Source organism: Vulpes vulpes, chromosome 1, assembly GCF_048418805.1.
Source record: "Vulpes vulpes isolate BD-2025 chromosome 1, VulVul3, whole genome shotgun sequence".
Lineage (NCBI taxonomy): Eukaryota > Metazoa > Chordata > Mammalia > Carnivora > Canidae > Vulpes > Vulpes vulpes.
The window spans coordinates 17,633,638-17,657,494 of record NC_132780.1 but is presented as its reverse complement, the minus strand read 5'-3'; the positions used below and the strand labels follow the sequence as shown (position 1 = coordinate 17,657,494).

At 40.3% G+C, this 23,857-nt stretch overlaps 1 protein-coding gene across 1 annotated transcript in view; it reads right to left on the bottom strand.

Annotated features, from left to right (window-relative positions):
• Nucleotides 1-423: 423 nt before the first annotated feature.
• The window catches only part of LOC112931430 (uncharacterized), a 37,740-nt gene continuing 14,306 nt past the window's right edge, over nt 424-23,857 (bottom strand). Inside the window, 2 exon segments of the mRNA XM_026014126.2 lie at nt 424-2,455; nt 2,457-3,292. Of these exon segments, the coding sequence (XP_025869911.2) occupies nt 2,218-2,455; nt 2,457-3,292 (1,074 nt within the window). The 3' untranslated portion in view covers nt 424-2,217.

Sequence of the window (23,857 nt, the reverse complement as noted above, 5' to 3'; positions counted from 1 at the left end):
CGGCAAGGAGCCTGCTTCTCCCTCCTCCTGTGTCTCTGCCTCTCTTTCTCTATGTCTATCATAAATAATTAAATAAATCTTAAAAAAAAAATAATAATTTTCTTTTCCTTATCTTTTAGTATACATATCTTTTATCTTTTAGTATATAGCACATATAATGTACAAAATATGTTTTTGTCGATTGTTTGTGCTATTGGTAAGGCTTCCAGTCAAGAGTAGTTACAGTATATGTATGTGGATTCTCAACTGCATGGGGGTTGGTGCCCCTAACTCTCACATTGTTAAGGTGTCAATTGTACTGAATACCAAGTGCTGGAGAGGATACAGAACAATATTTCATATACTGCTAGTGAGAATGTAAAAGAGTGCAATCACACTGGAAGAAAGTAGTTTCTTTTAAGGCTAAACACAACTTACCATAGATTCCAACAATCATACGCCTGAATATTTATTGTAGAGAAATGAAAATTTATGTTCACACAAAACCCTGTATGCAGATTTCATACCATCTTTACAATAGCCGAAACCAGGAAATCTCTTCCAAGAGTGAAGGGGTATACAAACTGGTCATCCAGTATGTTATTACTTAATAAAAATAAAACAACCATCCTCCAACTCATGTAAGTCTTCACAGCAAGTTGCCAAATGACAAAAACATGAAGAGCTTACATACCTCCTACTTTTTAAAAATTTATTTATTTATGAGAGACACAGAGAGAGAGAGGCAGAGACATAGAGAAAGAGGCAGGCTCCATGCAGGGAGCCTGATGTGGGACTTGATCCCGGGACCCTAGGATCACGTCCTGGGCCAAAGCCAGGTGCTTAACCACTGAGCCACGCAGGTGTCCCTATACTTCCTATTAATAAAAAACTATAAATTTGTATATAGTCAATATTGTAATAACTTTTATGGAAAAATTATAAGATTATATAAATACAACACAAAATATATAAAATTCAATTGTAAAAATGATTTTTATAACATTCATAAAATTATACAATTATACTGATAGCAAACAGGTAAGTGGTTATGAGAGGTAGGTTTGCATAAAGGGTATGAGCATAAAAAAGTATAATGAGGGAGTCTGTTGATTACAGCTTTGTATCATAGTTGTGGTATATGTAATAAAACTTAGAATTACAATATTAAAAAAAAAACACATGAAAATCTAATGAAATCCAAATAAGGTTAAGGGTCTAGCTAATGGTATGTTACCAATGTCATTTTCCTGGATTCAAAAATAAGATGTGGTTTATATAAATGTTTTTATTGGGAGACATTAGGTAAAGGATACCAAGGATCTCTGGACTATTTTGTAGTTTCTTATAAGTTAAAATGATTCCAAATTAAACATTTTATAAAAATAAATTGGAAGGTGGTTTTATAAAATATTTGGTCATATTTATAAACTTAGTTAAGTACAAATACCTATTATTTTATAAATTTAAAACGTTCAGTTTCCTTTTAAACTACCTCAATATGCTGAATTTACAATTAAGTTTAGAGCCAAGGAAAGGTAAAAAAAATCATATAATACAGGGTAGTCCTAGAACACTCCACACAATACTCTGCATTGTATGTAATAATAAATATTAATCAGTGATGAGGAAGCAGACTACTTTTTAAAATTATGGAATTACTGAAAAAGACACTAGATGAAGGTTTCAAGTATCATTTGAAAATGTACATCAGGTGAATTATCTGATTTCTAATGAGGTCTGACTTGTAACATTAAAAGCACTCCCAACATTTACCACTTTCACAGGACTTAATTCCTTCATGAGTTCTCGGATATTTGACTACAGGTACTCTCCAGTTAGCATGTTCATGAAGTTTTAATTTCTGTATCATTTCCTGACAAAACAAAGCAGAATGTATCACTGACATCCTGCCATAAAAGTTTTTCTCCAGTGTGAATTCTGACACAGAGGTCTTCTTTCTGGATAAAAGCTTTCCTATGATCATCATTTTTTAAAAAATCATATTTCTATGAACAATAAGCTCACTGATGATTTAGGACGATCCCTGATAATAAAGTCTACCTTCCCACTGAAGGCCTTCCTAGTATCCGCATTCACAGAATTTGTATCAGTACACACTTTTCAGAATATAATAAAGCTAGAAAGTTTTGCTCAATGCATTTCCATGTTGAATGCATCAGTTTTTCAAACATGTTTTCACTGACAGAAAATATGAGGTAAGGATCACTAAAGGCACTAAACCACTTTCACTGTAGCCACCGGATTTACCTCCTGGACAAGTAATCTCTGCAGGGTACACATCTGACAACCGGCAGTACTATGATCACATTCCAATCTCCTGGAAGCACTGATGGTTAATGAAGCCTTGGTTGCCACAGTCATCACATTCACAGGGATACTGTTTTGTAGGAGTTCACTCATAAGTAATGAGCTGCGACTCTGTGTTAAAAGAACTTCCAACCTGACTGAATCTACTCATTTCTTTTGTGTGCATTTTCTTATGTTTAACAAGGTTTGACAAGTGGGAGAAGGCTTTCTCACAATCACTACATCCATATGGTCTCTCTCCTGTATGAGTTCTTTGATGGACGTTGAGTACTGACTTTGTGGTAAAGGCTTTTCCACATTCATTGCACTCATAGGGTTTCTCTCCCGTGTGAATTCTCTGATGGGTAATGAGACCATATTTGTGAGAATACGACTTTCCACACTCAGTACACACAAATGGAGTCTTTCCTGTATGACATCTCTCATGTTGTATGAGGCATATCTTCTGGCTGAAGGCTTTACCACACTCACTGCATTCATAGGGTTTCTCTCCTGTGTGAGTCCGCTGATGTATAATCAGGGTACGCTTTGTGGTGAAGCCTTTTCCACACTGACTACATAAGTAAGACTTCTCTCCTGTGTGAGTTCGCTGATGTATAATGAGGGTGCGCTTTGTGGTGAAGCCTTTTCCACATTCACTACACATGTAAGATTTTTCCCCAGTATGAGATCGCTGATGTACGATGAGATTACTCTTCACAGTAAAGCCTTTTCCACATTCACTACATACATAGGGTTTCTCTCCAGTATGAGTTCGTTGATGTACAACAAGATAGCGCTTCATCGTGAAGCCTTTTCCACATTCAGTGCATATATAGGGTTTCTCCCCTGTATGAGTTCGCTGATGCACAATGAGATTGCTCTTTACAGTGAAGCCTTTTCCACATTCGCTGCACACATACGGTTTCTCTCCACTATGAGTTCGCTGATGGGCAATCAGATAGCGCTTCATGGTGAAGCCTTTTCCACACTCACTGCATGTGTAGGATGTCTCTGCTGTTTGGGTTTGCTGAGGCACAGTGAGACTCCTCTTCACACTAGAGCCTTTTCTGTATTCATTGGTTATACAGACTTTATCTTGCGTAGGAGTTTTCTGATGTTTAGTGAACATGATATTTCTGGAGAAGGATCTACCACATGGATCACACCCGTGGGGTTTTTCTCCTCTATGACTGCTCTCATGGTAAATGAGCTGAGACTTCCTAATGCAGGTTTTCTCACCTTCCATGCATGTATGGGGTTTCTCTATTTTATGAGTCTTCTGATGCTTAAGGACTTGGAATTTAGTGCTGATATGTTTTGCATTTTCAAGGAATTGCATTCCAGAATACAAATGTTCGTGATTACCATGAAGAAAAGATTTCTCATCTCCATTAAACTCAGGGGCCTTCTTTATTTCATATTTTCTCTTCTCGTTAACTAAACTCAAACTTGATTTCAAAGCTTTTCTGCTTAAGTCAAACACATGATTTTGTGTTATGGCAAAATTTATTTTGCTCAGATGAACAGTATTTCTAAATGTACACTGTTCCCCATATCGTTGTGTGCTCTTCAGAAATCTGTGGTTTTGAGAGTCCTCTTGGAAATGACTATCAAGCTTCCCAAATCCTAGGAAAAGAGAATAACAAATTCTCTCAAGAAGATGGCATGGAATAAGTGTTTAAGGTTTTAGTTATTTATTCATGAGAGACAGAGAGAGAGACAGAGAGAGAGAGGCAGTAACATAGGGAGAGGGAGAAGCAGGGAGCCTGATGCAGACTTGATCCTAGGACCTCGGGATCATGACCCGAGTCAAAGGTAGATGCTCAACCACTGAGCTACCCAACCGCCCTTGGAATAAAAGTATTTTAAAGATGATGTGGAAGTGGCTCTTTACTACTGACTATGATTCCAGTTTAAAAGAAAATGATAAAGATGTAAGATGAAGTAAGTATCAGACTCAAGAAGAGATAGGAGCATATTCAAAGTTAAATACAAAGAAAGTTCTCATCTGGGGAAAGGAATATGTGGAGGAGCTATTAAGGTATCCTGACACATTCACAGCTATGACACTTTCTCTTAATGACTAGAATATAACTTTTTCAGTCACTCCCCTTGCTGGTTCTCACTCACTCACCTGGATGGGTTCTACTCTGGATTTCATCCTCTGTTATCCATGGCTCATCTCTGTGTTCCAACTTGGACAATGCATCTGGTTTGGTAGCCTGACACCCTATTCATAAGAAACAACAAAAGACTTGGGTATAATAGGTTAAGATGAGAAAATATTACATTTTAGAGACAAAATAATTTCTCACATGCAAAGTAAAGGTTCTCTTTCAGGATAGAAAAGATTATCCCCCTTTATTTAGGGCCAAGATAGGAGACTCTTCTGAAGACCACAATGATTGCAAAGATTTCATCAAGTGATAGAGGAAAAGCCAGTGATTAGGCACCTCTAAGTGACACAGGGAAGCTGTCCTCACCCACTGACACCAGGTTGCTATAGTTCTCCAACATCACGTCCCGGTACAGGTTCTTCTGGGCGGGGCCCAGGAGCTGCCACTCCTCCCAGGTGAAGTCCACAGCCACATCCTCCAGTGTCAGCAATTCCTGTAATAATATGGTCCTGTTTAATAAGATGTGAATCACTTTTATTAACAGGGAAGAAGCACGAGGGAGGTTGTTCTAACCATTATATAGCCTCATCTATATACTTTTCTTAAACACATTTTAGTAGAAGCAGGGTGCCTGGGTGGCTCAGTCAGCTGAGGGGTCGGCTCTTGATTTTGGCTCAGGTAATGACCTTGGTCCTGAGATGGAGTTCTGTGCTCAGCTGGGAGTCTGCTTGAGGAATCTCTCTCCCTCTGCTCCTGCACCCGCCATGCTCTCTCTCTAAAATAAATAAATAAATGAATCTTTTTTTTTTTTTTTTTACCCAGCATTTTTGTAGAAGCAAAATCCTTTCTTTGCAAATATTTTAGCACCATTTCCAAATACTAAAAATAGGCAAAAAACATCAGGACAAACAAAATATTTCTGCTTTTCACATCAAAACTTCATAGCCAGCATAAGAATCAACCACGACCAGCCTCCACATTCAGAATTCATGAGATAATGTTTTCAATAAGTGTAAAAGAATAAGAGAAACCATACAAGGTATACCTAACACAAAAAAGACCGTTAAAGTTGGTTAGGAAAACTTGGGAGAAAAAAAACCAAAATTCTAATTGTTAAACATATATATCTATACATATACTGGTGGACAGGAAAACAGCAGATTAAAGTACACTGTAGTGAACTGGAATATAACTGAAGGAATTCTAAAAAATGCAGCACTGGGCAGCCCTGGTGGCTCAGCGGCTTAGCGCCACCTTCAGCCCAGGGCCTGATCCTGGAGACCCGAGATTGAGTCCCACATCAGGTTCACTGCATAGAACCTACTTCTCCCTCTGCCTGTGTCTCTGTCTCTGCCTCTCTCTCTCTCTCTCAGGACTAAATTAAAAAAAAAAAAAATGCAGCATAGAAGAGAAGGAAAACCTAAGGAAGAGGTTAATAAACATACAGTGTTAAAAAGATCTAATGTATACCTGCTTATAGTTTCTCAAAAAGATAGAGTAATGGAGAAACAGTATCTAAAGACCCAAAGCTGAAAAACTCACAACTATACACCTCAACACATTAGACTAAAACTATAGTATATTAAATGCAAAGGGAAACTATAAAAGCATCTAGAAACAAAAAGCCAGATCAACCACCACAGAAACAACAGAATTCAGAAAAGAATGCAGTATTATCTTGAAAGTCCTGATTTTTTGTGCCAAAATGGCCAGCCATGAAACCCATTTGGTACTAAAACACATGACTTCTTGTGAACTGTGAACAGCATCTACTCCCAGCCACAACGCTGACAATACTCAAGAATACTGCAAACTAAGGATGCTCACCAAATTCTCAGTGTCCAGAGTTTATATTGAGGCTTCATTATTTACACATGATTTACTGAAACACAGATCACATTGCTGAACTCAATCTCCAGATCCTTACCCTTCCTCAAGGTCACCTGTTCAAAGCCACAACCCTCTAATCACATGGTTGGTCTTTCTCACATGGATAGTCCCATCTTGAGATACCTCATTTGCACAAAGTATTCAGGGCCTACATGAATCAACTCATTAGCATAAAGTGTAGTCCCCGTGGCCCATGATGAAAAACAAAGACACTCCTGTCACACAGGTACTTCCAAGGGTTTAAAGGTACCTCTCAGGAATCAGAGACAAAGGTCAGCCAAATTCCTTATTACACACCAGATATTCATGTCCCTTTATCAAGTGCCCTGCCCTTGAGCATGGCCTGGCCTCAGGAATTGTTTCTAAAGAAAATACAGCAAAAGTGACTACACTGCACTTTTACAATTAGACTACATCTGACTTCCACCTTGCTAACAGAATCCATCCTCTGACGACTCTGATAAAACAAGTGGCATGATGAGAAAGCCCATGTGGCAAGAAAGTAATAAGTAAGAATCTTACATGAGCAGACAGGTAGGAACTCATCAGATGAGGATCTCATCAGCCCTTCTAGAAATGAATCCTGTGAACAACTCAGTAAGTGAGCTTAGAAGTGCATCCTTCCCCACTCGAGCCTCCAAATCAGATGCCACCCTGACTTACAACTTGATTATAGTCTTGATTATAGTATGAGAGACTGTGAAACCAAGTACCCAGTAGTGATATGACAAAAGATATATATTTGGTTTTTGGTCCCAGTTCCTAGTACAAAGAACTTCGAAAATCTTAGGATCTCCACAGTGATGAGTTGTTTGTGGGCTAATGAGATGACTGTTAGCCCAGGTCCCCATACAACTGCAGAATGGGGGCTGGTTGCCAGAGAAACAAACAATGTGATTACAAGATTGGAACTTAGCCCCACTTCCTAAATTCAGTCACTCAACAGTAAACGAGTTAGTCAATCATGCCTAAGAAATGAAACCTCCATAAAACCCCCAAAACCACAGGTTCAGCAAGCTTCTAAGTTGGTGAGCATATCCAGCTGCTAGAAAAGTGGCATATTCCCATACTCTGTCCTGAGAAAAGGACCACAGAAACCATGACTTAGAGCCCATCAGTACAGGAGACCAAGCCTTGAGATTGGTATCTGAAGTGGGGGCATTCTTGCAGGTCTGTACCCTTAAACCTGTGTAATCTGATGCTAACTGCAGGTAGTCAGTATCAGAGGGCTGGAAAAGTGGTATTGGAAGAGATCACATACTTGGTATCAGGAGGAAAAAACCTCATTTGGTGTTAGAAGTGTCGTGAATAAAATCAATACATGCTGTCATGCTGAAATTACTGACCCACAGAAAGTATGAGATAAAAAATATTTCTTGTTCGAAGTTGTTAAGTTTTGGAGTAATTTTTCAGGCACCTATGTTATTATATAGATATAGGCATATATGTGTTATTATTCTATAACATCAATAGATAATATAGGACATAAACTTTTAAAAAAAGAACTTAAGAAAGAAGAAAATATGGAATATTTATGGTTCAAGTAAAAAGCCATAAAGAAAAAGACTAACAAATTTGAATTTGAATCAAAAATAAAACATTTGCATGGAAAAAGATATTAAGAAGAAAAGCTAAAAGATAAGATTCTAGAAAAATATCTGCAACACATAAAAGATCAATATGGGGCACCTGGGTGGCTCAGTGGTTGAGAGTCTGCCTTTGGCTTAAGGTCCTGGGATGGAGTTCTGCATCAGGCTCCCAGGGAGCCTGCTTCTCCCTCTACCTATGTATTTGCCTCTCTGGCTCTCATGAATAAATAAATAAAAATCTTAAAATAAGATAAAAAATTTTAAAAATAAAAGATCAATATACCACAAGATCAACAATTACAAATAAGACAAAAAAAAATTTTTTTTTAAATGAGCCAAGAAGGAGGATGGCATATCACAGAAGAAAATAATCCAAAAAAGCAACAAAGGGACAGGAATCTGAACCTCACAAGTGATTGGGAAAATGCAAAATAAAAAAAGGCAAAAGAATATTGGCTCATACAGACTCTGAAAATATGCAATTTGATAATATAATAACAAGTGTTGGGAAGCTGTGGGCACTGGATGTTCTTATATAACACTTTCTGTCAACCAGACCGTCTTCTAGATGCTTTGCCTAGAGTAATTCATTTTAGACCCTACTTTATGATGTGAGTGCCACCGTCATTAACCCCATTCTACACATGAGAAAATTCAGGGGTATGATGGCTAAATGAAGTGTGCAGTCACCCAGACTCCAAAACCAACATTTTTAAACATGTTTAAAACCATGAGTTGGCACATTAGAATGTGAAATGTGACTAGACCCCACAACCGATTTCTCTGTCACCACTCTGAACAAACACATACAATTTTAGAAAAAACCATTAATGGGGCACATGGATAGTTCATGCAGTTAAGAGTCTGGCTTCAATCCTGGGATCAAGCCCCACATCAGGCTCCCTATTCAGCAGGGAGTCTGTTTCTCTTTTTCCCTCTGCCATTTCCCTCCACTTGTGCTCTCTGGCTCTCTCTCTCTGTCAAATAAATAAAATCTTGAAAAAAAAAACAAAGAAAAAGGGAAAAAAAGAAAAGAAAGAGCCATTAACCAGGCAGTTCATTCTTATGGTTTGTAATAACAAAAATATTTGTTTGTTGAGTATGACTATGAACTCATGGACTTTTCTTTTGACAGAAAGTGAACCAGGGTCCAGGGACCCAGTGCAGGCAGAAGGAGAGGGAGAGAGAATTTTTTTTTTTAAATTTTGTTTTATTTGTTATTATTATTTTTAAATATTTTATTTCTTTATTCATTCATGAGAGGCACACAGAAGCAGAGACACACTCAGAGAGACAAGCAGGCTCCATGCAGGGAGCCAGACATGGGACTCGATCCCAGGTCTCCAGGATCACACCCTGGGCTGAAGGCAGCACTAAACCGCTAAGCCACCAGGGGTATCCGGGAGAGAGAATCTTAAGCAGGATCCACACAGTACAGAGTCTGACATGGGGCTCAATCTCACAATCCTGAGAAAATCCACCAAAGAAATTTCCTGAGACCTAAGTGGTATAAATTACTGAATCCTCCAAGAAACTGGTCTGCCTTCCTCCTACAGCCAGTGCCGATCACATAGCTTTTCATGTCTCTCTGGTTGTGATGTTTGTTAGAGATATCAGACACAAAGTGACAGGTAACATAACCCCCAGGATGTACCACAGTCACACACTGTGTCCCAATCAATGTTAGTCCTTCAGGATGACTGCTATGAGTAATATATTCCTGATATCACTTTGCCTTGCTTTTGAATTTAAAGTCTAATTTAATTTCTCCCTAAATCCAATTATTTCAATTCATACAAAAGTGGTGAACTGATTTGTTTCAAGTTACCACAAGCTGTCAGAAAACGCAGGAAAAGTGCACACAAATGAAAATCACCTGGGCCTTGATCATCTTCTGTGCTCATGAAACAGTGACATGGATTCTGTTTCTTGTCTCTTCTGCATCTATGCAGTTTCTTGTCTCTTCTGCATCTGACTTTTCTTGAAGTCAGAAATCTTGGTGTCCACTTGAAGTTGTTCCTAGAAGCAATGATTTCCAAGTCCTAGTATTCTTTCTTCCCTCATTCCTTCACTCGATCACTCTTGCTCTTGGAGACCTGGAACCTGCGGGCTAAAAAGCAAAGTGACTTTGAGTGTACATTCCCTCTTGGCCCAGGTGTTTCACTGCTGCTATGCACTTACCTTAATAAACCTCAGTATTTCCAATTATTCCTTTATTTGGTGCCCCCAAAGCTTTCACACTTGGGGCAATAAGGCAGGGTTCTGAATGTGTGAAAGGTATGACTTTCGTCTGTGAAGTAGAAGTGGCATGGCTATTAAAGGGGAGGAGGGGGAACCTGGGTGGCTCAGTGGTTGAGTGTCTGGCTTTAGCTCAGGGTATGATCCCGGGATCCAGGATCGAGTCCCACATGGGGCTCCCTGCATAGAGCCTGCTTCTCCCTTTGCCTGTGTCTCTGCCTCTCTATCTCTCATGAAAAAATAAGTAAATCTTAGATAGATAGATAGATAGATAGATAGATAGTAGAAAAGCAAAAGCAGCAGAGCATGATGCCTCAGAGGCAGATGGCTAATAAGGCACATCCATTTAGGACATACGGAAGGGGGATCCCTGGGTGGTGCAGCGTTTGGCGCCTGCCTTTGGCCCAGGGCGTGATCCTGGAGACCCGGGATTGAATCCCACGTCGGGCTCCTGGTACATGGAACCTGCTTCTCCCTCTGCCTGTGTCTCTGCCTCTCTCTCTCTCTCTCTCTCTCTCTCTCTGTGTGTGTGTGACTATCATAAAAAAAAAAAAAAAAAAAAAAAAAAACTGTTGTAATAAAAACCATCATTTAAAAAAAAAAAAAAAAAAAAAGGACATACAGAAGGTTCCAAAGATCCGGACATTGTGTCTTTAAAAAGCATGTGTCCTAGGCAGCCCCGGTGGCGCAGCGGTTTAGCGCCGCCTGCAGCCCAGGGCGTGATCCTGGAGACCCTGGATCAGGTCCCACGTCGGGCTCCCTGCATGGGGCCTGCTTCTCCCTCTGCTTGTGTCTCTGCCTCTCTCTCTCTGTCTCTATGAGTAAATAAATAAAATATTAAAAAAAAAAAAACAAAAAAAAAAAACAAAAAAAAAAAGCATGTGTCCTCATGAATTGCTTTGAAAGTCTTTATACACTCCATGGGTACGCACACTTCAATGTGAAGACTAATGAACAAAGCAAACCATAAGGACAGTCTTATCCCACTTTGTGCACTAAATGATTAACCTTGCCCAACAGAGGTTTAGCTTTTGCCCTTAGTTCCAAGGAGGAAACTTCTAAGTCCATGGAATATCCTGCCTAATTAAGAGTGTCTATGCTCACCTGGGAATCTTGGGCCATGCAAGGCAGTCAGGTAGTCTATTCTAATAAAGTGATTTATGGTGAAGGGCCTTGGACCAGGTGGTATCAGCCATGCCTCTGGAGGGGCTGGAGGAGACTAAGGTCAGCCATACAGGCAGTCGTGTGTGTACATTAACTCTACTAAAACCCTAGCACCAAGGCTTATGTGAATTTTCTCTGGTTGGCAATAAGATAAAAAAAAGTATATAAATGAGGAAGCTATAAATTATAAATCTATATATATCTAATAGCAGAATCACAAGACACAAAAACTGACAGAACTGAAGATAGAAATAGAAAACTTCAAAATCCCACTGTCAACAACTTAAAAAAATAATTAAAAAAAAAAAAAAAAAACAGAAAACCAGCAGAGATATTTAAGACTTGAACACCACAATCAGCCAACAATTATTTGATGCCACATTCAACAGCAACAAAATATACATTCTCTTCAAAGGTACCTGAAACATCCTCCAGAAAAGATAATATAAGATATAAAGCAAATGTCAATACGTTTCAAATATATTTTCCAACCATAATAGAACTGAATTAGATATTCACTGTAGAATGAATTCAGGAAATATATAAACATTTGGAAATTAACTAGCATGTTTCTGAGTAACCATGGATTAAAAACAAATAAAAATGTAAAAATAAATTAATAATAAATAATTTAGATGAAATGGACAAATGCCTGGAAAGAGTCAAATAACAAAAGTGACAGAAAAACAGTTCTAGGGATGCCTAGGTGGCCCAGCAGTTGAGCATCTGCCTTCGGCTCAGGGCGTGATCCTAGAGTCCTGGAATCAAGTCCTGCATCTGGCTTTCTGCATGGAGCCTGCTTCTCCCTCTGCCTATGTCTCTGCATCTCTCTGTCAGGAAGAAAGAAAGAAAAAAAAGAAAAGAAAGAGAAGGAAGGAAGGAAGGAAGGAAAAAAGGAAGGAAGGAAGGGAAAGAAAGGAAGAGAGGAAGAGAGAGAGAGAAAGAAAGAAAGACAGAAAAGAAAAGAAAAGAAAAGAAAAGAAAAGAAAAGAAAAGAAAAGAAAAGAAAAGACAGAGAAGGAAGGAATAAAGGAAGGAAGGGAAAGAAAGAGAGGAAGAGAGGAAGAAAGAAAGAAAGAAAGAAAGAAAGAAAGAAAGAAAGAAAGAAAGAAAGAAAGAGGGGATCCCTGGGTGGCGCAGTGGTTTAGCGCCTGCCTTTGACCCAGGGCGCGATCCTGGAGACCCGGGATCGAGTCCCACATCGGGCTCCCAGTGCATGGAGGCTGCTTCTCCCTCTGCCTGTGTCTCTGCCTCTCTCTCTCTCTGTGACTATCATAAATAAATAAATAAATAAATAAATAAAAAAGAAAGAAAGAAAGAAAGAAAGAAAAGACACTTCTAAAAAAATCCAAATAGACATGTAACAAAAAATTGAATTAGTAATTAAAAACTGTCTCACAGGGGTGCCTGGGTGGCTCAGTCAGTTAAGTGATCGACTCGATTTCACCTTAGGTCTTAACCTCAGGGTCATGAGATCAAGCCCCATGTTGGGCTCTGTGCTGGGCATGGAGCCTACTTTTTTTAAAAAAACTGTCTCACAAAGAAAAGCCTATGCCTAGATGTATTCATTCCATGGTGTCACTATCACCAAAACATCAAAGCCAGACAAAGGCATCACAGAAAAAGAAAATTACAGATCAATCTCTTTCAGGAATATAGATGAAAAACTGTTAACATATTACTAAAACAATAAGCGGTGTAAGTCAATCAGAGAAAGGCAAGTATGATTTCACTCGTGGAATTTAAGAAACAAAATGGAAGAATATATGAGAGGGGAAAAAAAGGAGAGAGAAGGAAACAAATCATGTCAGAACAAACTAAGAGTTGATGGAGGGAGGTGGATGGGGAATGGGATAGACAGGTGATGAGTATTAAGGGGGGCATTTATTATAATGAGCACTGGCTGTTATATGTAAAGGATGAATCACTGAACTCCATTCCTGAAACCAACACTGAACTGTTTGTCAATGAATGAGAATTTATTAAAAAAAAAAAAAAAGATTTTATTTGAGAGAGTGAGACAGGGAGAGCATGAGCGAGATGAGGAGCAGAGGGAGAAGCAGACTCCCCGCTGAGCAGGAGCCCATGCAGGGCTCAATCCCAGGACTCTGGGATCATGACCTGAGCTGAAGGAAGACGCTTAATTGACTGAGCCACCCAGGTGCTCTTCATCGAACGGATTTTTTTTAAAGAAAAAAAAAAATTAGCAGAACAAATCTAGGATAATATAAAAAGGAATTACAATGACTAAGGGGGATTTATCCCAGGAATGCCAGTTTGGTTTTATCATGTGAAAATAAATAAATATAACACTCCAAATTAATATAATAAAGTATAAAACCCACATGTTCTGAAGAGATATAGAAAAAGTATGTAACCACATGTCACATCACCATTCATGATTAAAACTCTTGAAAAACTAAGAACAGAGGGATCTTATTCAAACTGATACAGGGCATCCACAAAAAAACAAAACTAGTATCAGACTTGATAGAATTCTGAATATTTTTCTCCTAGAATTAAGAACAAGGCAAAAGGGGCACCTGGGTGGCTCAGTGGTTGAGTGCCTGCCTTTGGCTCAGGTCATGATCAAGTCCCCTGCAGGGAGCCTGATTCTCTCTCTGCCTGTATCTCTGCCTCCATGTCTCTCACGAATAAATGCATAAAATCTTAAAAAAAAAAAAAAAAAAAGGCAAAAGTGGCTGCGATCACCCCTTCTATCCATTATTATAATACAGGTTCTAGGGGGTCCCTGGGTGGCGCAGCGGTTTGGCGCCTGCCTTTGGCCCAGGGCGCGATCCTGGAGACCCGGGATCGAGTCCCACGTCGGGCTCCCGGTGCATGGAGCCTGCTTCTCCCTCTGCCTATGTCTCTGCCTCTCTCTCTCTCTCTCTCTCTATCATAAATAAATTAAAAAAAAAAAAGTTATAATACAGGTTCTACTCAGTTCAATAGGTAACAAATAATTAAATAACTAAAACTTAAAGGCATCCGGATTAGAAATGCAGAATACAGCTATACTTGTTAAGACAACATAATCTTGTACACAGAAAACAAACAGAAAAGTAACAAGTTTAGGGATCCCTGGGTGGTGCAGCGGTTTGGCGCCTGCCTTTGGCCCAGGGCGCGATCCTGGAGACCCGGGATGGAATCCCACGTCGGGCTCCCGGTGCATGGAGCCTGCTTCTCCCTCTGCCTGTGTCTCTGCCTCTCTCTCTCTCTCTCTCTCTCTGTGTGACTATCATAAATAATAAATAAAAATTAAAAAAAAAAGTAACAAGTTTAGCTAAACAAAAAGCATTATATACATCCAATGGATCATTCAGGAATAAGGGGGAAAAAGGAACTACTGATACACACAAGAATGTTATCTCAAGGGAAACCTGGGTGGCTCGGCGGTTTAGCGTGGTCTTCAGCCCAGGGCGTGATCCCGGAGTTCCAGGATCAAGTCCCGCGTCGTGCTCCCTAAGTGGAGCCTGCTTCTCCCTCTGCCTGTGTCTCTGCCTGCCTCTCTCTCTCTCTCTCTCTCTCTCTGCGTTTCTCATGAGTAAATAAATAAAATCTTAAAAAAGAAGAATGTTATCTCAAAATACTCATGCTGAATGAATCAAATCATAATAAAAACAAGTACATCCTGTAGTCCATTTCAATAAAACTTTAAAAAATATAAACTAGCCTACAGTAGTGAAAACAGATCAGCAGTTACTTGGGAGGGAAGGGGAAATATGAGGGATGGATTAAAAAGGAACACAGAAAATTTGCCTGTGAGGGGTATGTTCATGATCTTCATGATGTGGGGACACTATCCTGAGTATATATGTCAAATTTACCAAATGGTATGGTTTATTATTTTTTTTTAAGACTGATTGATTGATTGATGATAGACACAGAGAGAGAGAAAGAGAGGCAGAGACACAGGCAGAGGGAGATGCAGGCTCCATGCCGGGAGCCCGAAGCGGAACTCGATCTGGGGACTCCAGGATCACGCCCTGGGCCAAAGGCAGGCGCCAAACCACTGAGCCACCCAGGGATCCCCAAATGGTATGGTTTAAATATCTGTAGCTTATTGTATGTCAATTTTACCTCAATAAATTAATTGCAAAAAAAGGGAAAAATCTAGTGATAATTATAACATACACCAAAATACAATGCTAATGAAAAAGGCAATAAAAGACTACATATATGATTCTGTTTATATGAAATGTCTAGAAGTTGCAAATTAACAGACTCTAGGAGATGATCAGTGGTTGTGTGTGGCTGGGGGTAGGAATGGAGACTGAGTGTACAGAGGACCAAGAAAACAGGGACGTCTGGGTGGCTCAGCCCAGGTTGAGCGTCTGTCTTTGGCTCAGGGTGTGATCCCGGGGTTCTGGGATGGAGTCCTGCGTGCAGCTCCCTGCGAGGAGCCTGCTTCTCCCTCTGCCTGTGTCTCTGCCTCTCCCTTTATTTCTCATGAATAAATAAATAAAATCTTTAAAATTAAAAAAAAAAGGAAAACTTTTCCAGGTGATGGCAATGTTTTAAAATTGGAGTGTCTTGAAATTGGATTTGCTCATGGATTTGCACAACTCTAGAAATTCAGTTAAAATCACTGAACTGCAAATACTTAGTCAATTTTATGGTATGTAAATTAAACCTCCATAAAACTACTAAAACTGTAACAATACTTTTGAATTTCACGTCATTACCACTTATATTAATATGTTTGATTCAGGAATGCCTGGGTGGCTCGGTGGTTGAGTAGTCTGCCTTTGGCTCAGGTAGTGATCCAGGGTCCTGGGATCAAGTCCCTTATCAGGTTCCCCTCCTCTGCCTATGTCTTTGCCTCTTCCCTGTGTCTCTCATGAATAAATAAAATCTTTAAAAAATTTTTTTGACTCAGACACTATGGCAATGGCTCACCACCCTGTGTTGGTATTACTGCAATGATTAAAACTGTATAAGTATCATCTCCTATGCAAATATGTTGAGGATATGAAAGGACATGATACAATCAATTTTCCTTATGCAATTTTCCTTATATATACAGATATACAGATGATCCTAAATGTGAGGGGGGAAAGGTTCTCACTATGGTACAGAATATAGGGTAGAGGAGATGCTTTTACTTAGAATGACCCTAAAAGAAAATATCCATGACTATATTTAATTTGAGGCAAGAAGAACAAAAGCTACATCTTTTAAGAGTAAATATGTCCGGACACCTGGGTGGCTCAGCAGTCGGACGTTCGCCTTCGGCTCAGGGCGTGATCCCTGCGAGGAGCCTCCTTCTCCCTCTGCCTGTGTCTCTGCCTTTCTCTTTCTCTGTCTCCCATGAATAAGTAAATAAAATCTTAAAAAAAAAAAAAAAAGTCAATGTGTCACTAGCTCACTCAGAACACAATTTTGTGGGGACAGTGCGAAGAGAGATGTTGGGAGACAAAGTTTTCAGGAAGGTCCGTAAGGATGGACTTGAAGGAGAGAGCTGGGTTTGGATTAACTGGAGAAAATGCAGCCTCAGGTCTGTTTCCAGCATTCAAGGCTTGAGCCCGAACCCTCCGATTCTCCAGGGGCCCTGGATCTCCTCGAACACGGAGAGCGCCCACCAGGAGCCTCTTAGAGTGAGTCCTGTATTAAAAATGCCATACCCACAACAGGCTGAAGAAACCAATAGGGACATCTCCAACCTAGGCTCCCCTAACACACGGAAGCTGGGCAAATTCACACATATACTTCCACCCCACTTCTCAACCACCAAGTCCCAGGGGCAGAGCGACCCACGTGGACTTCAAACACTAACAAAGTGGGCCTCTCAGTCGCGATGTCTTCAGACTTTTCATCACTGACTCCCAAAGCCCCATCACGCTCCCCAGATTCCTTAATGGTTGAATCCAAATAAAATCCCAACTGCGGTCCTTCACACACGCTCCCGTTTCACGGACCCCACAGGCCGAGAGCCAAGCCCGGAACCTGACTCACCTGAATCCGAACCTCCACAGAGGCTGAACGCAGCGACGAAAAGCCCCCAACGTCCATAGCCACTTCCTGTCCGGATGCGCTTCCTCGCAGCACCTAGGGACTCGGATCCACCGAGACCAGCGAATCCCGCGAGGCCCTTGGCGCGCTGCGGGATTTTGGAACTCGGATGGCGGGCCCTGCTCTATGACGTACAGGCCACGCCCCACCCCGGTGGGGGCTATAGCGGCTTTGTAAGGAAATCGAAATCATAACTGGCCCCGCTAGTGTTTTTACCTCCTCGCTGCGAGGGATGACCAATAAAGCTATGCTAACTGGGTAAGACTTCAGAAGTTGGTGTCTATCAAAGCCACCAGGCACGTTTATCGGCCGAGGGAAGAAAGATGGCGGCGCCCTTTGTGCCCTGCCCAGCGCAGACGTTAAGCCTGGAGCACCGAGGGCGCGGCCATCTTAGAGGATGGCAGGTGTCCGTACGGCTGGGACGGCTTCAGGCCGCGGCCGACTTTTGTGGAAGCTGAGACGTCACAGGACAGGCAACCGCTGCTTAACGTCTTAGGTTTAGGGAGAGGGCGGTTGTGTGTGGAGCGTATAAGACCCTTGTCGTGTAGAAGGAAGACCGCCACTGAAGAGGCGAAGCCGATAGAGCAGAACTTCCTAAAGAGATGCTAATCCCCCGGAAAGAGCTCCTACCTCTAGGGGGAAGGGATGAAGTGAAGGGCACAAGTGTGTTTTTCTTCCAAAAATAAATGATGACTGTGGTTATTGGAGAATATGAAATTACGAGATAATGTAATTATTTTTTAAAGATTTTATTCATGAGAGACACAGAGAGATAGAGAGGCAGACTCCATGCAGGGAGCCTGACACGGGACTCGATCCCGGGACTTGACGGATCAGGCCCTGGGCTGAAGGAGGCGCTAAACCGCTGAGTCACCCGGGCTGCCCGAGATAATATAATTATACTCGGCGTATTTACCCAAATTTTTAAAAGCGAGCACACTTTAAATTTTTATTATTTAGGCCCGGGAGGTTTAGTAATAGAGGATTTAAGTAGTTACTCCCTTTTGAGAAGACAACCTGAATCAATTTAAATTTTTCGTTCTCTTTGACTTGGAAATTCTAATTGCAAGTTAGTAAATTTTTTTTTTCTTAAAGATTTATTTATTCATGAGAGACAGGCAGAGACAGGCAGAGAGAGAAGCAGGCTTTTGGCAAGAGCCCAGTGCAGGACTCAATCCCATACCCCGGGATCACGACCTGAGCGGAAGGCAGCCACCCAGGCGTCCCTAAAATTTTTTCTTAATATTAGCCATTTTGGCCTTTGTAATTAAAACGGAAGAAAAAAACAACCTTATTCATGGGATGAGCACTGGGTGTTATACTTTATGTTGGCAAATCGAATTTTTTTTTAAAGACTTTTATTTATGCGTGAGAGACAGAGAGGCAGACAGGCAGAGGGAGAAGCAGGCTCCATGCAGGGAGCCTGCCGTGGGACTGGATCCCGGGTCTCCAGGATCAGGCCCTGGGCTGAAGGCGGCGCCAAACCTCTGAGCCACCGGGGCTGCCCGGCAAATCGAATTTAAACAAAAATAAAAACGAAATGGTAAAAAATCTAAATGTACAGTGATAGACAAATACTTTGGTAAATTATGGAACATTCACTTAGCAAAACAGTACATAGCAATTGAAAAGAATATACTACAAGCATCAGTATAAATAAGGAAAGATAACTATTCTCAAGAAGAAAAAATCTGCAGGGTAATATAAATATAACTCCTATTATGGGAACACATCAGAAACATTTGCCTGTTCATTTGTGATTGGTTAAATAAACATTTAGTTTGGATTACTTCAGAGTTTGTACTTCTAGAAGTGTCAGTTTTCACATTCCCAATTTTTGCAATTCTCCATTGTTTCTAAATCTTTGTGTCATAGTTCTATATTACTTTAGTATTATAAAAATGTCAATTTTAGAAAAGTTTTAGAATTTCTTTTAAAGATTTCTTTATTCATGAGAGACAGAGAGAAAGAGAGGCAGAGACACAGGCAGAGGGAGAAGCAGGCTCCATGCAGGGACCCCGACATGGAACTCCATCCCAGGTCTCCAGGATCAGGCCCTGGGCTGAAGGGCGGCGCTAAACCGCTGAGCCACCGGGGGTGCCTGAGTTTTAGAATATTTAATGATGTAGATATTCACAGCATTGTAAATATTAAAAACTAGTCTCATTTTTCTTTCATGAAATATACTTAAATATATTTGAAAATTTGGGGAGAATATATTGTTAACAATGCTAAACTCTGGGCAGCCCCGGTGGCTCAGCGGTTTAGCACTGCCTTCAGCCCGGGGTTTGATCCTGGAGACTGGGTATCGGTCCTGCGTCCTGCGTTGGGCGTCCTGCGTTGGGCTCCCTGCGTGGAGCCTGCTTCTCCCTCTGCCTGAGTCTCTGCCTCTCTTTCTGTGTCTCTCATGAATAAATAAAATCTTTAAAAAAATTCTTCAATGATTTATATGTTTTCTAATTAAATGTTTTCTAATTAACTTTTTAATTTTTTTTAAAGATTTTATTTATTCATGAGAGACACAGAAAGAGAGGCAGAGACTCAGAGGGAGAAGCAGGCTCCACGCAGGGAACCCGATATAGGACTCGATCCAAGGACTCCAGGACCATGCCCTGGGCTGAAGGCACATGTTAAACTGCTGAGCCACCCAGGGATCCCCACTAGTAAGAGTATTATATTTATATTCCCTTCAGGGATTAAACCTCATTCACCTGGGATGTCAAGCTTTGAAAAGTGAATTCAGCATCTGGTCCAGAGAGCTTAGGGGAGGCTGGGCAGCCCATTCTGGAACCTTGCCTGTCTGGTTTCAGGAATAAGCTGATTGACCTTGCCATGGCAGGATGTATAAATTCACTGAAGGATAAGAAGTGGAGGGGATCTGGGGCCTGGTTGGTAGAGCACTCATATCTGATTCTTTACTGTAGAGAGGGTCTACTGAGAATCCATCCTGTTACAATGTGGGGGTGGTGAAAGGTGCACTAATCCAGGATTTAGGGCAGAGATGTTAAAGTTTAAGTATAGATCACAAAGATCATTTTATAAATGCAGGGTCTTGGGCCCCAATACTAGAGGTTCTGGTTTAGGAGGTCTGGGGTGCGACTCAAGAATTTGCATCTTTTACAAACTTCTCAGAGAATCCTGAGGCAGGAAGCCCAGAGAAAACACTTAGAAACAGATTTGGAGTGTTCCTGGCTTACAAGTATTATGCTTGCTGGTAACCCTCAGTACATTTAGGTCTTAGGTCAAATTACATCTGCTCAGAAAAGCCTTCCTTGAAAACTTGTACTAAAATAGCTCCTCTACTACAACCCACATACTAGGCTTCCTATTTCTTCATAGCACTTAACTTTCTATATGTACTTATTTTACTCAGTCATCTTCACTAAACCATATGCTCTATAAAGGCCATAACTTGGCCTGTTTCATTCTTTGATGTGTCCCCAGTGATTACAATGGTGCCTAGCACAGTGCAGACGCTCAAAAAATATTTTTATTTTTTTAAAAAATATTTTTAAAGGAATGAGTTACTCAACGTGAAGTTGGGAATTGAATTCTGCCATAACACTGCATGGCAATTTTTGGGGGGCCACAAGTAGGATTTGTAAATTGGATTGTATATCCCCCTATCTTAAAGATTTTCTTGAGAGAGTTATGTATGCACACAAACGTGAGGGGGTAGGTTGGTAGAAGGGGAGGGAGAGAGAATCTGGAGCAGACTCTGAACTGAGCACAGAGCATAATATGAGGCTCAGTCCCCTGACCTGAGCTGAAACCAAGAGTCGGAGGCTTAAGTGATTGAGCCACCCAGCCTCCCCCATATTCTTATATTAAGGGAAATAACTGGATAATGAGAGAACAAGAAAAAAAAAAAAAAAGAACAACAGGCCTTTTGCTAGGAAAACTAAGATATGTTATCAGACCTGCTCAAAAAGAATTGATAAAGGAAATTCTAACAAAAAGGAAATGACAGAAGGAAACATGAAACATGGCAAATGAAGAAGAGGAAATGAAAAAGGTTAATACAGGGATGCATGGGTGGCTCAGCAGTTGAGCATCTGCCTTTGGCCCAGGATGTGATCCTGGTGTTCCAGGATGAAGTCCCACATTGGGCTCCCTGCATGGAGCCAGCTTCTCCCTGTCTATGTGTCTGCCTTCTCTCTGTGTCTCTCATGAATAAATAAAATCTTTTTTAAAAAGTAAGTATATCCTCAAAAATAACAGGCTATTCTTGAGTTTTTAAAATTATATTTAATGGGATGTCTGGGTGGCTTAGCGGTTGAGTGTCTGCCTTCAGCTCAGGGTGTTATCTCAGAGTCCCGAGATTGAGTCTCATATCGGGCTCCCTGCATGGAGCCTGCTTCTCCCTCTGCCTAGGTCTCTGCCTCTCTCTGTGTCTCTCATGAATAAATAAATAAAATATTTTAAAAGATTTTAAAGGGTGTTAAGCATCACTTGCTGTTAGGGAAAAATAAGTTAATACCACCATTATATGCTGCACACACCTGATAGGACATCTAGGATCAAATATGACTGCCAAGTGCTAGAACCATGGGAGCATCCATACGCTGTTGGCGGGAATGTAAATTAGTATGGCTATTCTGGAAAAGTTTGGCAATTTCTTTTTTTTTTTTAATTATTTTTTATTATTTATTTATGTAGTCATACAGAGAGAGGGGGGGGGGCAGAGACATAGGCAGAGGGAGAAGCAGGCTCCATGCACCGGGAGCCTGACGTGGGATTCGATCCCGGGTCTCCAGGATCGCGCCCTGGGCCAAAGGCAGGCGCCAAACCGCTGCGCCACCCAGGGATCCCTGGCAATTTCTTATAAAGTTAAAAACACAAACTTAACATGGGTATTTGCGAAAACTTATGTTCACTCAAAACTGGATTCATAGCATCTTTATTCATAACAGTGAAACACTAGAAACAACCCAAAGTCCATCAACATCGAACAGAGAAATTATGGTACATTCATAACAAAAGACTACTACTCAGTAACAAAAACTAAAACTATTTATATGCCCAACAAATTGAATGACTCTTAAGGGCAATTTGCTGCATGAAATAAAGCCTATCCCAAAGGTTACACTGTATTATTCCATTTTAACAGAATCCTTGAAATGATTAAATCAGAGTGATGGAGTACTGGTTAGTGGTTGCTATGGGTCAGGGTTGTGGGGGAGAATGTGATTATAAAGGGGCAGCACATGGATGTTTTTGTGTTGGCACAATTCTGCATCCTGATTGTGGTGGGATTTACAGGAATCTACATATGTGGTAAAGTTTCTTACTACTCTACACTAAAAAACAAAACAAAACCTCACATAAATGCATGCATAAACTAGTGAAAACCAAATAAGGTCTATAGTTTACTTAACAGCATCGTACCAATGTCATTTCATTCGTTTTGATTGTGTATTAAGGTTATGTAAGATAATGTCAATGAAGAAGCTAAGTACAAGTACTCAGGAAGTTTGTATACTTCATATATTTTGTGAGTCTAAAATTATTTCAAAAAAATTTAGAAAAATCATGTTATTTTTGTAAACTACTTAACACTACTTATAAATTGAATAAATACACCCAAATATGTTAAATTACATTTTATAAATATATTCCTTTTTCTTTTGGCTGAAAGAGATGACTTTAGGACCTAAGTAATGCAAGTGCCAATAATATAATGACACAAGTTGGACACAGAACACCCCTGCATGAAACTTTAATCAGTGTTGAGAACAGCCTACTTTAAAATTATGGCATCACTGAGAATATGGCTCAAGGTATCCTGTCCCAAAATGGACATCAGGTATAGTTTAGACTTGTGATGAAATACTCAGGTATGCATCATTTTCTTGAGGTTTCTTTCCTTCAAAATTTCTGATATTTTGTTATTTTCTCCCCATTTAGTGTGTTCATGAGGTTTTTTTTTCCTGTATGAATTCATGAGAAATGATGAGGCAGAATGTATTGCTAAAATCCTGCCATATTTACTGCCATTTTCCTTCAACATGAATATCACACAATTATTGAAGTTTTGCTTCTAGGCAAAGGCTCTCCCACAATCATCACATTGCAACTGTGTGTAAGCTCACTGGTGATCTATTTTGATCACTGATGAGACAGGGTCTTTATTCCCATAGGAGGCTTTTCTACTCTCTCCATCCATAAGAATTCATCTTAATATATACTTTTCAGATATGTAATTACCTAGAAATGTTTCCTCAGGACTTTTCTGCATTGAACATATAAGGGTACTTTTTTCCTATTTTGACATACAATGTGAGGTAATTGATCACTGAAGGCACTAGCACATTCTCTGCATTCATTAAACATCACTCCTATGCAGATTCCATAATTTTCCAAGGGTTAAAACCTAGCAACAGGCTAATTAATCTATACTGACTATATTCAGGTATCCTTGGAGCAAACTGATATCTTATGAGTTTACTGAACTATCATGGTGTGTACCCTGCAGGAGTTCACTTGTATGTCATGAGTTCAGATTCTCTGCAAAAGATTATGTGCCTTGACTTACACATTTATTGTGTGTAT